General features: G+C 36.6%; 3 protein-coding genes across 3 annotated transcripts in view; 2 read left to right on the top strand and 1 right to left on the bottom strand.

Moving 5' to 3' along the window:
* Window positions 1–5,215: 5,215 nt before the first annotated feature.
* On the top strand, window positions 5,216–7,874 carry LOC107089036 (probable alpha-ketoglutarate-dependent hypophosphite dioxygenase). Its single transcript, XM_015381555.1, has 7 exons — window positions 5,216–5,270; window positions 5,660–5,826; window positions 6,457–6,706; window positions 6,778–6,869; window positions 6,966–7,105; window positions 7,193–7,297; window positions 7,416–7,874. Exons 2-7 carry the CDS (start codon window positions 5,697–5,699, stop codon window positions 7,500–7,502), a joined length of 804 nt encoding a protein of 267 aa, XP_015237041.1. The 5' UTR covers window positions 5,216–5,270; window positions 5,660–5,696; the 3' UTR covers window positions 7,503–7,874.
* Window positions 7,875–10,896: 3,022 nt separating this feature from the next.
* On the bottom strand, window positions 10,897–13,545 carry LOC107089031 (ES1 protein homolog, mitochondrial-like). Its single transcript, XM_015381549.1, has 5 exons — window positions 13,471–13,545; window positions 12,725–12,837; window positions 12,445–12,616; window positions 12,140–12,341; window positions 10,897–12,055 (listed from the first exon to the last, which is right to left on the bottom strand). The coding sequence occupies exons 2-5, from the start codon at window positions 12,830–12,832 to the stop codon at window positions 11,863–11,865; spliced, it is 675 nt and encodes a 224-aa protein (XP_015237035.1). The 5' UTR covers window positions 12,833–12,837; window positions 13,471–13,545; the 3' UTR covers window positions 10,897–11,862.
* A 469-nt stretch (window positions 13,546–14,014) lies between these two features.
* Window positions 14,015–15,871, top strand: part of LOC107089027 — a 4,966-nt gene continuing 3,109 nt past the window's right edge. The window contains exons 1-3 of the mRNA XM_015381543.1: window positions 14,015–14,121; window positions 15,338–15,451; window positions 15,535–15,867. Coding sequence (XP_015237029.1) covers window positions 14,067–14,121; window positions 15,338–15,451; window positions 15,535–15,867 — 502 coding nt within the window. The 5' untranslated portion in view covers window positions 14,015–14,066. The remainder of the gene's footprint in view (window positions 14,122–15,337; window positions 15,452–15,534; window positions 15,868–15,871) is intronic.

The following is a 15,871-nucleotide window of genomic DNA, read 5'->3' as shown; positions in this document are numbered from 1 at the left end:
ATCTACACTGTTCCAACAGGAAAATTAATGAGCAAAACATCCATATTTTCTAAATAAAGACAAACTATACTTTCCTACAGCCTTTGCTAACAAATAGACGCATATATTTAAACATCTGTAATTTCTAAATCAAAGGTATAGTGGATAAAATTCTTTCAGTTTTAACATCTGGGGCGTAAATCTTTTCCATTCTCATTACTTACCTACTTGTAGCAATAAGCATTCTGCATTAAATTGATATTTAAAAGCAATAATATCTACATAAATTGATTATTTGATAAGTCTTTATTAAAACTTTTATTTATCTTTTATTTCACTGAAGAATCCTAGATGATTTGCAGAGACACATAGTTTTCTCTTTACCCCAAATAACGCAACATCTAATTATGAAAAGAGCACGAATTCTGTACTTATCATCTTTGATGTTAGTATATTGATAATTATCCACAAAAAATGTATTGTTTTGAATTTTCTTCTTGAGAGTAAAACTGCTTTCACCATCTGTATTAGAGGGAATAAATGGTAGGGGTGGCCAATGGTTGGCTAAGGGTGGCCATGGCCAACTCTGGCCCCCCATCTAGCTCAGACTTGCACACGCATGCTGCATTATGTTATTATCCTTGCTTACATCTGTTTTGACTGTTTTACATCATTTGGCAACAATCATGTGGCGTAATGTTACTGGCATGTAGTGCACTGCACTCCCGCGGGAGTCCCTCAGGACCAACGGGACCAAAAGCACAGCAGTGCGGCGTGGGACAAATATTGAAAGCTCATTGCGGCTGCGGGCCGGAACAGTGATAAGCGACAGTCCCACGAACTAAAAACATATTTTAAAATGTACAATAAATTATGAGACTATTTCTATCACATATATACATCACAATGTGCGGGGTGGGGCTCCATCATACAGGTTTAAAATGATTAATTATAACTTATTATATTTTTATTTAATACAATAACGTGATGATGAGTGGCATATAAGATTATAAAAACAATATCCGCAGTAGATTTTGGTAGGTTAGCTGGGTATTGCTGTGAAGCAGCAGCTCGTGCCACCCAACACGCACTATGCGGTGAAGAATCGGCCAACAATGTGTTCAGCTAAGCACACGTTTTTCATTCCTCAAACTAATGACACGAATTGCCTTGAGCAGTAGGCGAACGTCGGATTCATGCGTCTGGAATTTGGGCGGGAGTGGGACTGAAAATCATCATTCTTTGTGGGAGCGGGACTTGAAAATCTGTCACATGCAGGCCTGTGCTGCAGTAGAGGCCTGCATGGGACAAAATCCGCTAACAATAGGTGCACCTATTGTTAGCAGATTTTGACATAGGTGATTTGTTATTTCTTTTTGTTTTACTGAAACCATGTCACTGTAATTTATTCTGCTTTTATTGATTGAATTTCAGTGTACTATCTTTATTTTTTATTTGTGGCCTATACATGTTTTAGTTATTGTAAATTGTTGTTCAAAACAGCTTTTGTTTTTTGTTTTTTTAAATGAAATCGATTCACAATTAGATAATTTCAATACCAACTGTGAATCTGAGGCTATTCCAAAAGTCTACCACTAGATGGAGGTAATTGTCAATCCTGCAAAGTTAGTGTGATGAAGTCCAGCTGTTATCAAGATCCTTAACAGTTTTGTTTTTAAAATTTCCAGGAAAACATATTTCGTAAATGTCCAACAACTTTTTGGAGAGCAGTTGCTCCTCTGTGAGTTTCATGTTAAAGGTCCATGATAAGTTAGAGCTAAGGAAGACTTGGCATCCTATAAAACTATTTGCTCAACAATCTGTGGCTGAATCCTCTTCATCCATCTTAAATGTAGCAGCACTATGTCTTGGTCTCTCTTGTCTTGGTAACCTGAAAGGCTGTCTTGTGTATTCCTATAATTTGAAACACTAGGTGTCATTATTATTATTATATTACCTATTAATTCTTTAACAGTCAAATGTCACAGTGTAACATTTTTCCTTTTGTATTGTGTTCTTCTGTCAGACTGAGTTGGACAAAACTCAGCCTTAAAGGGGAACGCCGCTGTTTTTACATTGGCTTCTTGATTTTAAATTATTACGTCATGTTCTACTCACCCATATTAGTTTTGTGTCGTTTGGTCACAAATGGTCGAAAAGCTCGATTAACCCGGACACAATCGGCTTTTAGTCGCAGTGTTAACAGCTCACTGACGCGTGTCTACCCGTGTTAAATGACTCGGCAATCGACCTGCGTAAAAATTGCCTCCGTTCTGATCTGTATGCTGTGGGAACACCAGAGTCGTGTTTGACCCACTAAATTACGTGACACCATTGAACACAACGTACGGGCGTCAACACGCCGCGCCAGTCGCTTTTGATCTATTAAGACCAAACATCTTGGTTTACATTCAGTAAGGGTGATAATTGATAATTGAGCAAAACAATAAACCCCGCTTACTTAGCCCTGGCTTTCTTACATGTTGCTCCTCATTGTTTACGTTCCTGAGTTCTGTCACACTGGTGACATCATCAAGGCTAACCCTAAGTGATGGTGTCACCAGAAATGCAGCCGTGGGGGAAAAGATTCTAGACACTAATTCATAGATAAAGCTAATTTATCTCCTCATCATTAAGGCAATTATCTCTTATTTTATCTGTGCTTATTTGATATTTTGCTTGATATTGATTTTCTCTGAAGAAAAGATATCCACAGGTACTGCCTTGTTTCTATGAAGTATACCAATCAAAGTATGACTTAAAACTGCTTTTAAGTACTTTTGTTTATGTTCTTTATTATCGAGAAGGCACACAGTCTAAGTTCTATAATTACTGCAAATAGTTTTTTCTTCAATGTTTCGGTAACACAGTACACAAACACCTAATTTTCCTTTAAGGTTTGTACCACTTTTTCATGAAAAATATTTTTGCTTTTTGTTTAATTAAAGTAACATAAAAAGTATTAAAAGAAATAAAGCCAGTCTTTGGATTCAAAAACATGTAACAATATACTTCCTGTTGATTTTACCACACAGAATCAGAAATGTATGTTGGTTATCTCAGTTTTCTGACTTTACTCTGTCAATAAAAGCGATCTGATCTGCTATTAAGGGAAGAATCCGCTGTTGTCATAACTAAGCATGGACAAAGGCTGAGTGTGACAGAGATTTGACTACCACTTTTAGACAATGTTTATTGTAGATAAATTCACATGGTTTTTAAATCAATTATATTCTTCTTTCCTGGAGTTACAGTAAAAATGGCTGCAGGCCATCTAATAGTAAAGCAAATTTCTATCTATTTCCTGCTTCCGGTTTCTGTGTTCCTGGATTTAAAAACAATAAAGTTCGTCTTGGTAAAATAGAGTTGAAGGAAGTCTCCAGAAAAAGTTTCCTTGAGTGGATGTTTAACAATACACTTTGATCCATACAGATTCTTGATAGGAAAATAATTAATTGCTGGATTAGCAGAAAAGAAGCAGATGAAGCATCCTGTAGATTAAGGGTTTGCAAAAAGGCAGTTAGGACCACCTTAAGAATGGGGGGATAAGGGGGTGTCATGATTTAGGAGTGAAAAAGTTTTTACAGTCATTGTAATGTGATCTGTGACGTACTGCAATGGAGGGAAATGTTAGGAATCCAGTCTGTGTGGGTTGTGTTTTGGTGTTTTTCTCTCCCTCCACCACCAGGTGGTGCCCTGTCCTCGTTGGTCCTCCTGCACACCTGCGGCTGGTTGGCTCATCACTGGGGAGACTGTCACTACTTCGACGCCAGAGTGTTTGCCAGTTTTGGGTACTCTAGCCGAGCTGAGTTTAGATTAGTATAACTGAGTCTTTGTTTCCCTGAGTTCTAACATTGTTTTTGTCTTTTGCCTTTCGGCAGGAAGTCATCCTGCATACTGGATTATTGGCCTTCTCCCCCGGAAGGATTTGTTTGAGCTTCACACTGAGCAGGGGATTTATCTCCACACGTCCAGTTCAAGTACTCCTGGAAATCTAAGCTCCATTGCTCCTCAGGAACCAACCAAACCAAAACCTGTCTGCCCTCCAACGAGCCACTCTATCTCTGGAAAAACCCACACCGACTGGATCCTAGGAAGAAACCTTTCTCTGCAAACGTGAGTCCAGTTTACCTCTGTTTTTGCAAGACGTCGTTCAAAGTTCCCTCCGACCCTGAACTAACCTCTGTGAACTTCCCCTCTTCCTTCCAGTTCCTGTTCACCAGCTCTCTGAGTTCACCTGGATCCAACCCATTTGGACTCCTAATAAACCTGTTAAACTTTTACTCTGGTTACTCTGAGTGGTTTCCTGCATGTGGGTCAGATCTCTTTAAAACACCATGACAGGAAAAAAAATACATAAAACATATATATATATATATATATATATATATATATATATATATATATATATATATGTATGTATGTAGTACAAATGTAAGTGGATAAATATTGATTGAACTATTAAATTTGTTTATAGAATTTATTTATGGATTTACTTCATAGAAGTACTTCCTTATGGTAAAAGGAAATTTGTTTGAAATTCCAGCCATGCTGATGCACTAAGAGTGCTTAGTGTGTACACAGTGATGGCGAGGTCGACATTAGGTGAACTGCCAGTAAAGCACACAAACATGAAGTATACACAATAATGAAAAGCTCAACCAGACCTGAAGGCAATTTAAGGTGGGTTGTTGTGTAGAAACTGATAAAAATTGGGGAAATTTCATGTCACATTTCACACCCTTCATCAACTCGTGTTTCTTTCTTCACAGCCTAATAACGCAACTTATTGATATGTTGGGAGTGTTTTTACTTCTCCTGTGTTCAATGTAATTCCCCTAACTGTGAATAATTGGATAATGGGGGTGGGGTAGGGATGAGGAACTGGTGTGAAACTAGTTACAGTAATTACTACAAACTACTTTGACCTTTTTTTTTCTTCTAGATTTCAACAGAAAGTGTATGCCTATGAATCACATCGTTTTATCCTGTTAATGTAAAACAGTTGACAGCAAATTAAAATAACACATAAAGCCAATACCTCCAACAAAGAAATCATTCACACACCTGGATGATGCAACAGCTGCCAAACCGACCGTGTCACAGCGATTGTTTCTTTCTATGAAATATGAGGATGTAGATAATAAGGATGAAGTTAAACAATACATTCCTAGACGTTGTCACTGAGGTAGGAGTTTCCCATGATGCTGTAGAGGATATAAAGGCTGAGAGAAATGAATTTAACAGCATCCAGACTCACTGAGAGCAGGAGAAGACTGAGCAGACAAGAGGTATGGAAAGAAATCTTATGCTTTAGTTAGTTTAGACTTTGAACAATAACATTTTATACTTCAGCAAAAAAGAGGGCGCACCCTTTGACCATCTTATGCAGTATTTAGAAATCAGCTGTCATTACTATATATTTGTGGTAGTAATACTGAAACACTGTTTATGTAGTTTTTTTCCCCTTATGCCTTTAAGTAATGAACTTCCTTCAAGCACGTAATGAGTTGTAATTTCTGCAAACTCAGCACAACTGGGTGGAGTAGTGCTTATTTTTAAGTGAATGTTCCGGATTTGATTTAAAAAGTGGGGAAACAAACAAGTTTAATTTGAAAACACATCCTTGATGACATTCACTGAATTTAAACCTTGCTTAACTTTCAAATTCCATCTTCAGTTTGTTTCTTACCAACCTTGGAAGGAGAAACAGAAAGATGAACACACCTGCAGCTAAACTACAGGAGAGCTACAAACAGGAGGGCTTCCTCTCAGCGCTGCCTGTGCTGAACGAGACAGAACTGAGGGAGGCCAGGGAGGCTTTCGCTAAGCTGGAGGAGGAATTTGGTATGTAGGATGCAAAGGGATGGGAAATTCAAGAAAATAGTCAGAAGTTGAGTAATATAGACAGAAGTTAAAGAAAATCTGGTGCAAAGAATGCTAAAGGATATAGAATTGCAAAATCTGCAAAAATCTTAAATATTGAGTTTATGCGTGATAAAGTGGGGTGACACAGGAAACGTGACATTTATTTAAAGTTCAGCAGAAAAGCTTGTTCTGGCAATGATGCCTTTAATACATCTTTAGTATGAAGATAATAGTTGTTTGCATTTCCAACATGTGACTTTAATCCATTCCTCTGCACAAACTTTCTTCATATCTTCAGGGTTCTGTGCTCTCTGATCTTAGGTTCATTGTGTAAATTTTCTGTTGGATTTAAGTCAGAGGGTGACTTAGTATTCTAGTATCATTGTCTTTTTCTTTATTACATATGAAATATTTATAAAATTATCTGTCTCAATTTATTTAAATGTGTGGAATTCCAGGGCTGATACAAACTTCTGGTGTGAATCTCATGTTACTGTAATGTTATGATCAGGAATATTTTAGCTTGTTGATTTGTTAGATACTGTATTTTTTGCAGCTGAATCTTTTTTTCCTATTAAAGCATCATATCTGTGTGTATCCATCCAACAGGCACAGAGTACACTCAGTACAGCCTCCACAATGTTCATCTTCAGTACCCCTGGGTGAGGAACCTGACCAAACACCCCCGTATCCTGCAGGTGATCCAAGCCATCCTTGGCCCTGATGTCATTCTGCTGGACTCCAGATTTATCTGTAAATACCCGACAGTGAAACCAGGTGATGTCCAGGAGACTGAAGATGACCAAGGCAAACCTGATGATGATGGGCTCCCATATGTGGCCTGGCACCAGGATATGAAGTAAATAATATGTCAAATATGATATGAAATGCTTATTTTGTACAGCATGATAAAGATCATGGTGTTTACAGGTACTGGGGTATTGCTGGTGGACCTGTTCTCTCTGTGTGGCTTGCTTTTGATGATTCACAAAAAGAAAATGGAGCACTTCAGGTCATCCCAGGTACTAAAGCTAAATTTGTAATCTTACTAAATTTTTTAAGTAATTACTGGGATTTCAGATGAAAGGCCCCTCGTATTTGACATCTGTCCCTTATAGGAAGCCACTGCTCTGGCATGTTGCCCCATCGCCAGGCAACCCGTCCAGGAAACCTGCTGTCAGTAAACCAGGAGATCCCAGAGGAGCTGGTGCAGGTGGATGATGCTGTGCTTTGTCCTCTGAAGGCTGGACAGATGTCGGTGGGTTCATTAATGTAGTAAAACTTTGCGGTTAAAAGAATAGACTGGGAATACTTTTCTAACCCCAAAAATGACTTTTTCTGCTAGATACATGACGGCCTTCTTGTCCATGCAAGTGATGCTAACACCTCCAAGAGGAGGCGCTGTGGCTTTGTGATTCGTTATATTCCCACCTGTGCCTACCCCACAGAGGTTAGACTACCATGCATTCAGATTTTCTTATGTTTTTTTTATTTTATTTTTTTTTATAATTTTTTTTTTAGGGTGTGTCTTTCATCATAAATATATTTTTTCTTTTTTTTCTTTTTAGGATCCTGATCGACCCAGGAAATTTCACGCAACAGAGTTGGTCTGTGGGGTGGACCAGTTCCACCACTTCTCTAACAAAAGCTCATGAATGATTAATGGAGACTTATTGCCAGATAAATTAAATCAATAGTGAAAAAATACAGAAATGTGAATGATTTGATATAGTTAAATATTTTTTCCTGCTGAAACCTTTAAGAATATTGTCATTTTAAACTCTGATTGCATTGCTAAAGATTCATTTTCATACTCTTCTTTCAAGTTATGATGAAATCCTTTTTGGTTTTTTAATGTTGCTTTATTTGAAAATAAAAACAGAAAACATAGAAAACATTTACCATACCTTTCTTTTAACTCTTCGTTCCTGGACAAATATTGATGCCCACCTTTATATCAATATTATATGAATATCATCATAAGGTGACTTTCCCATTTCCAAATAAATAAAATTTTATTATTGTAATAAATAGAGGCTTCGCATCAGAAATGCATACTTGTCAAGTTCCCAGCTTCATTTACAAATAAACTGTAAGCAAATGTACAATCAAACGTTAACATGTGTACGTCTTCTTATTGACAAAGTAAAGTAAAAATGTAAAAGTGTAATTAAATGCTGATTTTTAGTCCTCTTCAGCGATTTAAACAAATTAAAGGAAAAAGTAACAAGATGTTTATGAAATTATGGCAAAATCTTTGTTTCTTCATAAAATCTGTGAAAAGCACCTTCTTTTCCAAAAATCTAACAACAAAGATATCAGGTCAAAATTGTAAGCAATTTTGAATTTGCCCTCATTTGTTTGTGGTGGAATAACATAAAATGATTTAATAGGCTGGAAATGGATTTGTTTATTCAAAAAAAGCTATTATGACAGGATTTACAAATTACTTCTCTATGGGGAAAATTAGCAAACAGAATGGTTATAATCCGCTTTACCTGAATTCAAATCACTAAATAAAACACCCAAAATGCAGGAACAAAGAACTTGGGATTAAGGCGTTTTCGATATCCCTTTGCATTCTCAGCATGATTTGAACTCATTCCTTGAAAAACAAACAAAAAACAGAAATTATTACCTTACTACTTGGGTTTCTGATAATTTTACCACTAAAATAAATCCACAGCCAGTCCTCTTTGCTACATATAGAAATGTAAACGCATTACTAGTACCATTATCTGTAATGAGCCTAAATTACGTACATGTCCTTTTTAATATGTAGAATGTCTGCCATGTCCTAGGAGATTTCATTATAGGGGGGGTCAATGACAGGGTGGACATTTTAAGATAATGTTAGCATTAAATGAGCAGCAAATAGTGGACCTCGAGGTAGAAAGCCAACTCTGTACCTTTTAATAAATAGGTTTTAAACTTAGAATGTATTTTTTTCCCAATCAATATTTCAATATGAGGTAGTGCACATGTTAAGCTTGACCACATCATAGTACTGTTAAAGATAGGCTGTGTGAATGCACCCTGATGCTCTATCTCTTCGGTTCTTTTCGCTGAAAAGAGATCACTCGGGACAAACTCTTTAAATAACACTTCATAAATATATATGTATTAAATAACCAGGAGACATGACAACAGATTCTGATTGAAATTGTAATCTTACTCAGATCAGAGAAGTTGCTTAGAGTTTACAGAATGACAGCTGCTCACCTCCGGGCTCACCTCTCAGGAAGTGTCCCCGATTAACAGTTAAAAAGGCATTTTATACATCTCCGGTCTGCCGCATTGTAATATTTTACATCATAAATATTAACAGATGAATAGACATCCATGGCTTCAGCCTTATCACTTTGTTCTTAGCTGAAGGACACTGCTCTCATTCCATTTCCAAATCTTTGCTATGTACAAAATGAAGATTATAACTGTATATCCAGACAGAGGAACTGTCCTAATTAGATTAACTATTGTGAAAATCATCAGTTCTGACACGCAACAGGCAACCAATACCAAGGTGCAATAGACTCACACATCAATGATAATTATCCTAACATTACACTTACTACAAACACTTTTCAGTTAACCCTCCTTTGAGGAAAGATAAAATGGTAATTTTCTCTCATAAAAACAAAACTCCATGATAGTCAGGTACCCCATAGAGACAGAGTGGCAACATAGGGACACATTCTAAAGGTTTAATATATTCTAAAATTAAAAAGTACATTATCAATATTACTATTTTTGTAAGATAGGTGGCTATAGACAGTCAAACTAGACCAACAAATAGTAACATAATTTACCCACACACAGTATTTAACAGATTACTGTTTGGGACCTGTAAACATTATGTACATCCAAGGAAAGCAAACAGCATAAAATGTGGTTTAAATTTCGAGAATTTCCCTGAAGGAGTATTCCCAAGTGATAAGTAAAGTTGAGTATAGGTATAAATTATTTCTCACTGTGTCACAGTTGGGTTGAGGTTGTTGAGGGAAAAAAAATCTTGTAGATTTAAAGGCAGAACTGAGCCAAAATGCAAAAATACAAAATACAAGAACCAAAAGACAAGAAAACTTCAGGTAAAACTCACGTTTAAGCCAGAAAACAACAAGGAACCAGCACTGAGTGACTGAAAAGGTGGTGTATATAATGGGAACAGAACAAATGATGGGCTAATGCGCTGAATATGGAGCAGGTGTGAGTGAAGGAGAAGAAGGCTAAGGGGAAAGGAAACAAGCACAAGGGGGCAACAGAGAGTAACTAAAGACTGCTTGAATATAATGGAAAATAAACCAAAAATCTACAAAACTGAAAACCAAAAACTCAGGGTCCCAAAAGGGGAGAATTATAACACATTGTACCAATATGTGAAATGAAAATGTGTGATCAGTCATAATAAGACATCAAAGTTTAATTATTTTTATAAATTTTAATGATAATTTTTTATTACTCCATTTTCAAATAAAACACACAAATTATCACAAACTGAGAGAGTTGAAATCAACACTGTAAAGCACAATTTCTTCACAATTGTCTTTTTACAGTCAGGCTCCATCCTACATTAGAGACTTGTTGTGTCCTCATACCGCCTCTCAGAGGCTGAAGTCTCAGGACCAGAACCTGCTCATAGTTCCTCGCACTTGTTACAGGACCAGGGGAGATCGCTCCTTTCAGGTGGTCACGCCGGCGCTCTCGAACGATCTCCCGCTTTCCTTGCACTTACATGATTCTGTTGATTTTTTAAGAGCGAACTGAAAACCTATTTGTTTAACAAAGCATTTTAATTCTAGGAGATGTAAATGTATGTATGACTAAATTTATTTTTATTTGTATTGTAATTTTGTGAAGCACTTTGTGACCTCTGTGTCTGTGAAAGGTGCTATATAAATAAACATTACTTACTTACTCACTAATTTATACATTTTGAAGACTAATAAAGTATCAATCTGGGGGTTATTTACAGATAGGAAAATCAATCTCTGCTTTAACTCATCACAAAGGTGTTCTCCTCTAAGGCTGAAGATTCAAACCTTAAACATTGAGATTGGTCTTTTTTACTCATAAGGTTTAGGTTTAAACATTTAACTTACACTTTGTATACATAAAGGAGTCTATTTTTCGATTGATTCGACCTTTTCTCTTTTAAGGAAAAAAGGGTAACTTATGAAGATAAGAGTTAAAAAATAATAATGTTTTTACATTCTCAGCATAAAAAATATCTGATGGGAAAAAAGTGAAGTGAGATTCCAGGGCCCTATTTATTAGCAACATATTTTAGCTGTCATAATCATTTCCAAGGGAACATTTTATGCCACAGATTGATTTACTCCCAGTACACAGACACCTGACTCCTGCTTACTCATCTGAACCTCATCAATCATCGTTGACTTCTTGCTTTTTATTTTTCAATGACAGAAAAAGATTATATATTTTTTATAATCAAAAGGGTGGAACCATGGTGGGAAAAAAAAATCCATCTCCTATTAATTCACTTTTACATATAATAATTAATGAGTGCTGAGTTTCCTTCATTCCCGCCTCAGTGCTGCAAGGCTAGAAGATGTCTAAGGGAGAGGGGGTTTTTCATACTATTGGGGAGTGTTTAGAATAAAATAATTGACAAGCTAGACTGTTTCTAAGGAATTATTTCATGGAATTGTATCTTGTTATTAAAAGTCTGTAAGTGTTTTGAGTAACGGTATGTGGAAACCTTCACAGCTTTCCTGAAGGATAAAAGTGAAGTGAAATCCATCTATCGTTTATTTAACTGGACTGTACAGCTGAATACCTTTTTCCCACTGCACTCCAAATAGCACAATGAATAGGCTGGTCATTGGCTACTTGTCTTTTGCCTATGTTGTGGAAAATTAAAGGTCTTGTATTCATTTGAAAAATATCACCAATGCTATTATACAGTTTTTGTGACAGTTTCTTAAGTGACTCCCAAATACCAGTCATGGATTCCCAGACAATATAAATAGCACTGATCACACAGTAGCAATCTTTTTAGGCAAGTTTCAGGGTTTCTTGAACCATAACGCCGATTCCATCAAAGATCTTGTGAAAGGGAGCATTGCACATGAAGGCACAGGTGGTGACCAGCTTGTTTTTGACATCAACATGAGCTTCATCCACCTCTTTGTTCACATGTTTGCAGCCCAGGTCCTTCATAGCTCCAGCTGTCTGAGCATACGGCCACCTGAAGATAAAAACACATTGTAGGGTCACAACATATCTCTGAAACTAGTAAATATGTTTTTCTACACTGAACATGTTTACACACTTTTCACACTCTTTGTCCTGCCCCACAGTGAGCTCACAGCCAGGCAGCAGCTTTGCAGCCAGGACAGGAGAAATGCAGCACATGCCCAGAGGCTTTCCAGCTTTATGGAAATCCTTGATTAGCTTCTCCAGGAGAGGCTGGATGGTGAAGTTCTTGTTCTTCACAGCCCAATCACACAGATTCTTAGCAACACCAAACCCTCCTGATGGAGACCCAAATTATTGTTTAGAAAAAACTTACATGCAAACATGTAAATTAAAGGATTTTCTCACAGCTCTCTCTGGGTCTATAGAAAGTAATCTCACCTGGAATGATGGCAGCATCAAATGCTGAGACATCCAGCTCGGCCAGATCCGTCACATCGCCCCTGGCGATACGGGCGCTTTCCTGCAGAATGTTCCTTTTCTCCTCTGTAGGTTTTCCCACACAGTGATTAACAACATGCATTTGATCCTCATCTGGAGCAAACATCTGCAACTGGAGTCAAACAATCAACACGGTAAATCTTCGAAAAACAAGTTAACAACTGCTGGTTTCTATAAACACATTGTTTTGATAGATAAATACTAATATTTTGGTTTTTACTTTAGCTCCGGCACGACTCAGATGGATGAGCACAGCTGAGGCCTCGTGGATTTCTGTACCATCGTAAACTCCACAGCCTGACAGAATAACTGCAACACGCTTCACCATGATTACTGAAACAATAGAAAAGACATCTTCACCCAGTCAACAGACCAATTAAGATATTAGAGGAAATATTTCATGTATTCTTCATGATTAGGATTGAATTTCTGTTTCCCCATCTAGACAGAAGGATTGGACAAATAAATGGCCACCTGGTGGCTTCTGCATGCTAATGTAAAACATTCACAGTCCTGTGTTTTGGTGTTTTATGTGCAAATATTTAACCTATGATAATGTAAATGCCACATTTTTAAATAAAATATGAGTGCATAAGTCTTTTTCTTATTAGTAACAGTAAAGTATTTAAAGGTTATTTTTTAAAATGCATTTTAATATGGTAAATTAGGTGTCTGTTTTTAAATTCAGAACCTTTTTCTCTGAGCACTAGCCGTAAGACACACTACTAAGCTATATTTACGTTTATATCATTGTTACTAGTGTAGTAATCCAAGTTATGGGTTATTCATGGTAACTCACGCGAAGCTATAACAGACATTCTCATTTTAAAACAGCTTTTTAAGGTTAAAAACTGAACTTGGGTTAAATGATGCAACCCTCGTTTTATGTGGGGTTGATGTTGTTAGATGTTTAATAACAGTTAAATAGAATAAAAGACAAACAGGTCCAGAGCATAGATTACTAACCTTAATTTTGTTTTGCAGCCGGCCTTTTTGTCCTGTGTGCGAACAGGAGCTCTTGAGGGGAGAACTGAAGGCAGGTTTCTTAGCAGGGCAGCTTTATAACACTAACATCCCGCCTCCCACCCCATCACTCCCATATTACACACATACAACAAAATCCTTACTCATAATGACTGTTTTAAAGTCCCATAGGCGATTACGCAAAGATGTTGAGGTGTCTCAGACGAGTGGGTTCAGAAAAAGGAAGTGACTGAGGTTTAATATCCTCACAACAAAACTCAAAAGTACTTTTTTAATCCAATTGGATGTAAGTGTGGCTCTCAGGGTTAGATGACTGAACAACAAAACAATGATAATGACAATAACAATGATAATAATCAGGCCTAAAGATATTCAGAAATAGATTTCACATTTCCCTTGTGTTTTTTTTCTTTTTTTCCCTGGAAAACTAAATTAGCTGAGACTCCCACTGCTTTGATTGGGCTGTATGATTTCCTGAGAAGGAAACGCTCCACCTTTGGCGTGTGGTTCTGTATATTTATGTGACTCACATCTGTATAAAAGTCCCTTTCACATCATTACTGAGCAGCACTGTGACTATGGCTCAGTCCAACTCAATATATGTTTCCGTCGGCATCCTGGGCATTTTAGGAGGTAAGACTTTAAATCTACATTAATTCCTTTGTTGGTGCTGTTGGGCTTTTTTGCAGTATACATATAGTAAGCCTACATTTGTCATTTAAACTAAAATAGCAATCAGGCCCTTTTGGAAGTTTATGTGTGATTGCCTTTCACATAAGATAAATTGCCAGTGTTTGCAATTTGATAAATGTATTTTTTCCCCTCATTTTACATCCTGTCATATATTTAGATTTGATCACTTACTCGGTTAAGACAGGTTTAAACCAAAACATGAATTATCATAATACGTTTCTCCCAATTTTTGAGCACAAGTGAGGGAAAAAAATATACAGTACAACAAAGTTTAGAAGATCATTTATTATGTCTTAAAAGCAATGGCGTTCATAAAAAAAAGAAAACTTGTGAAACATTATGATTTCAAAATGTTTTCAATTTCATCAATAACATTTAACTTCAAAGTCAATGGTTAATTTTCTTTCTTTGTTTCTTTCGTTGTTTCTTTGTTTCTTTCGTTGTTTCTTTGTTTTTTTCTTTGTTTCTTTGTTTCTTTGTTTGTTTCTTTGTTTCTTTGTTTGTTTGTTTGTTTGTTTGTTTGTTTCTTTCTTTCTTTCTTTCTATATATATATATACATATATATATATATGTATATATATATATTTGATTAATCATTTTAATCATTTTCTTAATGTTATTCTCATTTTAATCCTTTGTTTTTATTCGCTTCAATTATTTATGTTTCCTTTATGCCACTGCAATATACTTTTCTTTTTCTTCTCATGTACAGCTCTTTAAATTGTCTTTCTAATCAAATATTCTATGTAAATAAACGTGCCTTAAAATTACAGTTGGTTTTCAATTTTACTAGAAAGCATTCAGTGTAAACTCATCTGAAAAAATCTATGAAACTATAAAACTTTGTCCTCTGACTTACTGCAAAGGTCTACATAAATGTAATGTTTGTCAAACATATTTCCACTTTTTGTATTATCACCCTAAATTCAATATAGAAATGTCAGATTTACTACTGTCAAGACATGCATCATTCAACATCTTGTCTTTTTTAAATATAAACAATATAATTTTAATGGAAAACTTGGTATGCTTAACAGACATTGTTACTGTGGCTATTGTAAAATCTATTTCTACTTTTCTTTTTAAAAGATTATTCAAAAATAGGTTTATTTTTATGTTTTTTTGATATTCACATTAATTGTCATTGACTTCCAGGTTCCCTCCTGCTGTTGGTGAACAGCTATGCCAGCTCGCTTGAAGAACCCTTCATTCCTCACTCTGCACTGGGCATTTTACTCCTCATCATCGCAGCCCTGGTCGCTTACACAGGTTTGTTTTCAACATGTTTTCCTACACACATTTGAATTCTCTGCCTGTTTCCAGGCTCCTGACCCTACCTTGTCTCTTTCCAGGAGTTCGTCACAGTCTCTCTCACTCCCAGTTGTTTTCCACTCTGTGTCTGACCATCTCTGCTCTCTGGTGTGGCTCTGGTCTGGTCTACATCCTGATAGGACAGAGTGTACTGCCACTCTCTGAACTAAAATCCTCTCTGATCCCTGGCCTTGCAGCATTTACCTTAGCCCTCTTCATCATAGGCACTGCTGCTGTCTTTATGAATAACCCTGTTTTACTGGTCATAGCTGTCAGCATTTCTTTGGCCTGTGCCCATCAAATTGCTGGTCTTTCAGATTCAGGATTTGGTCAGTCTGCCACAGCTGCAAACTACCTCCTTGTTTGTCTTGTGTGCGC

Source organism: Cyprinodon variegatus, unplaced genomic scaffold, assembly GCF_000732505.1.
Source record: "Cyprinodon variegatus isolate N-32 unplaced genomic scaffold, C_variegatus-1.0 Scaffold236, whole genome shotgun sequence".
Lineage (NCBI taxonomy): Eukaryota > Metazoa > Chordata > Actinopteri > Cyprinodontiformes > Cyprinodontidae > Cyprinodon > Cyprinodon variegatus.
The sequence above is the reverse complement of the archived record's forward strand: the minus strand, read 5'-3'. Positions and strand labels throughout refer to the sequence as shown.

Bases quoted from the DNA above. Each gene is read 5' to 3' on its own strand.
- LOC107089031 (XM_015381549.1), bottom strand. From the start codon at position 12,832: ATGGTGAAGCGTGTTGCAGTTATTCTGTCAGGCTGTGGAGTTTACGAT. The intron at 12,342-12,444 runs GTGAGATTACTT...GGTCTCCATCAG, and splicing joins TGATGCTGCCATCATTCCAG to GAGGGTTTGGTGTTGCTAAG. The intron at 12,056-12,139 runs GTGTGTAAACAT...TTTTATCTTCAG, and splicing joins CAGGACAAAGAGTGTGAAAA to GTGGCCGTATGCTCAGACAG.
- LOC107089036 (XM_015381555.1), top strand. From the start codon at position 5,697: ATGAACACACCTGCAGCTAAACTACAGGAGAGCTACAAACAGGAGGGC. The intron at 5,827-6,456 runs GTATGTAGGATG...TCCATCCAACAG, and splicing joins TAAGCTGGAGGAGGAATTTG to GCACAGAGTACACTCAGTAC. The intron at 6,870-6,965 runs GTACTAAAGCTA...TGTCCCTTATAG, and splicing joins AGCACTTCAGGTCATCCCAG to GAAGCCACTGCTCTGGCATG.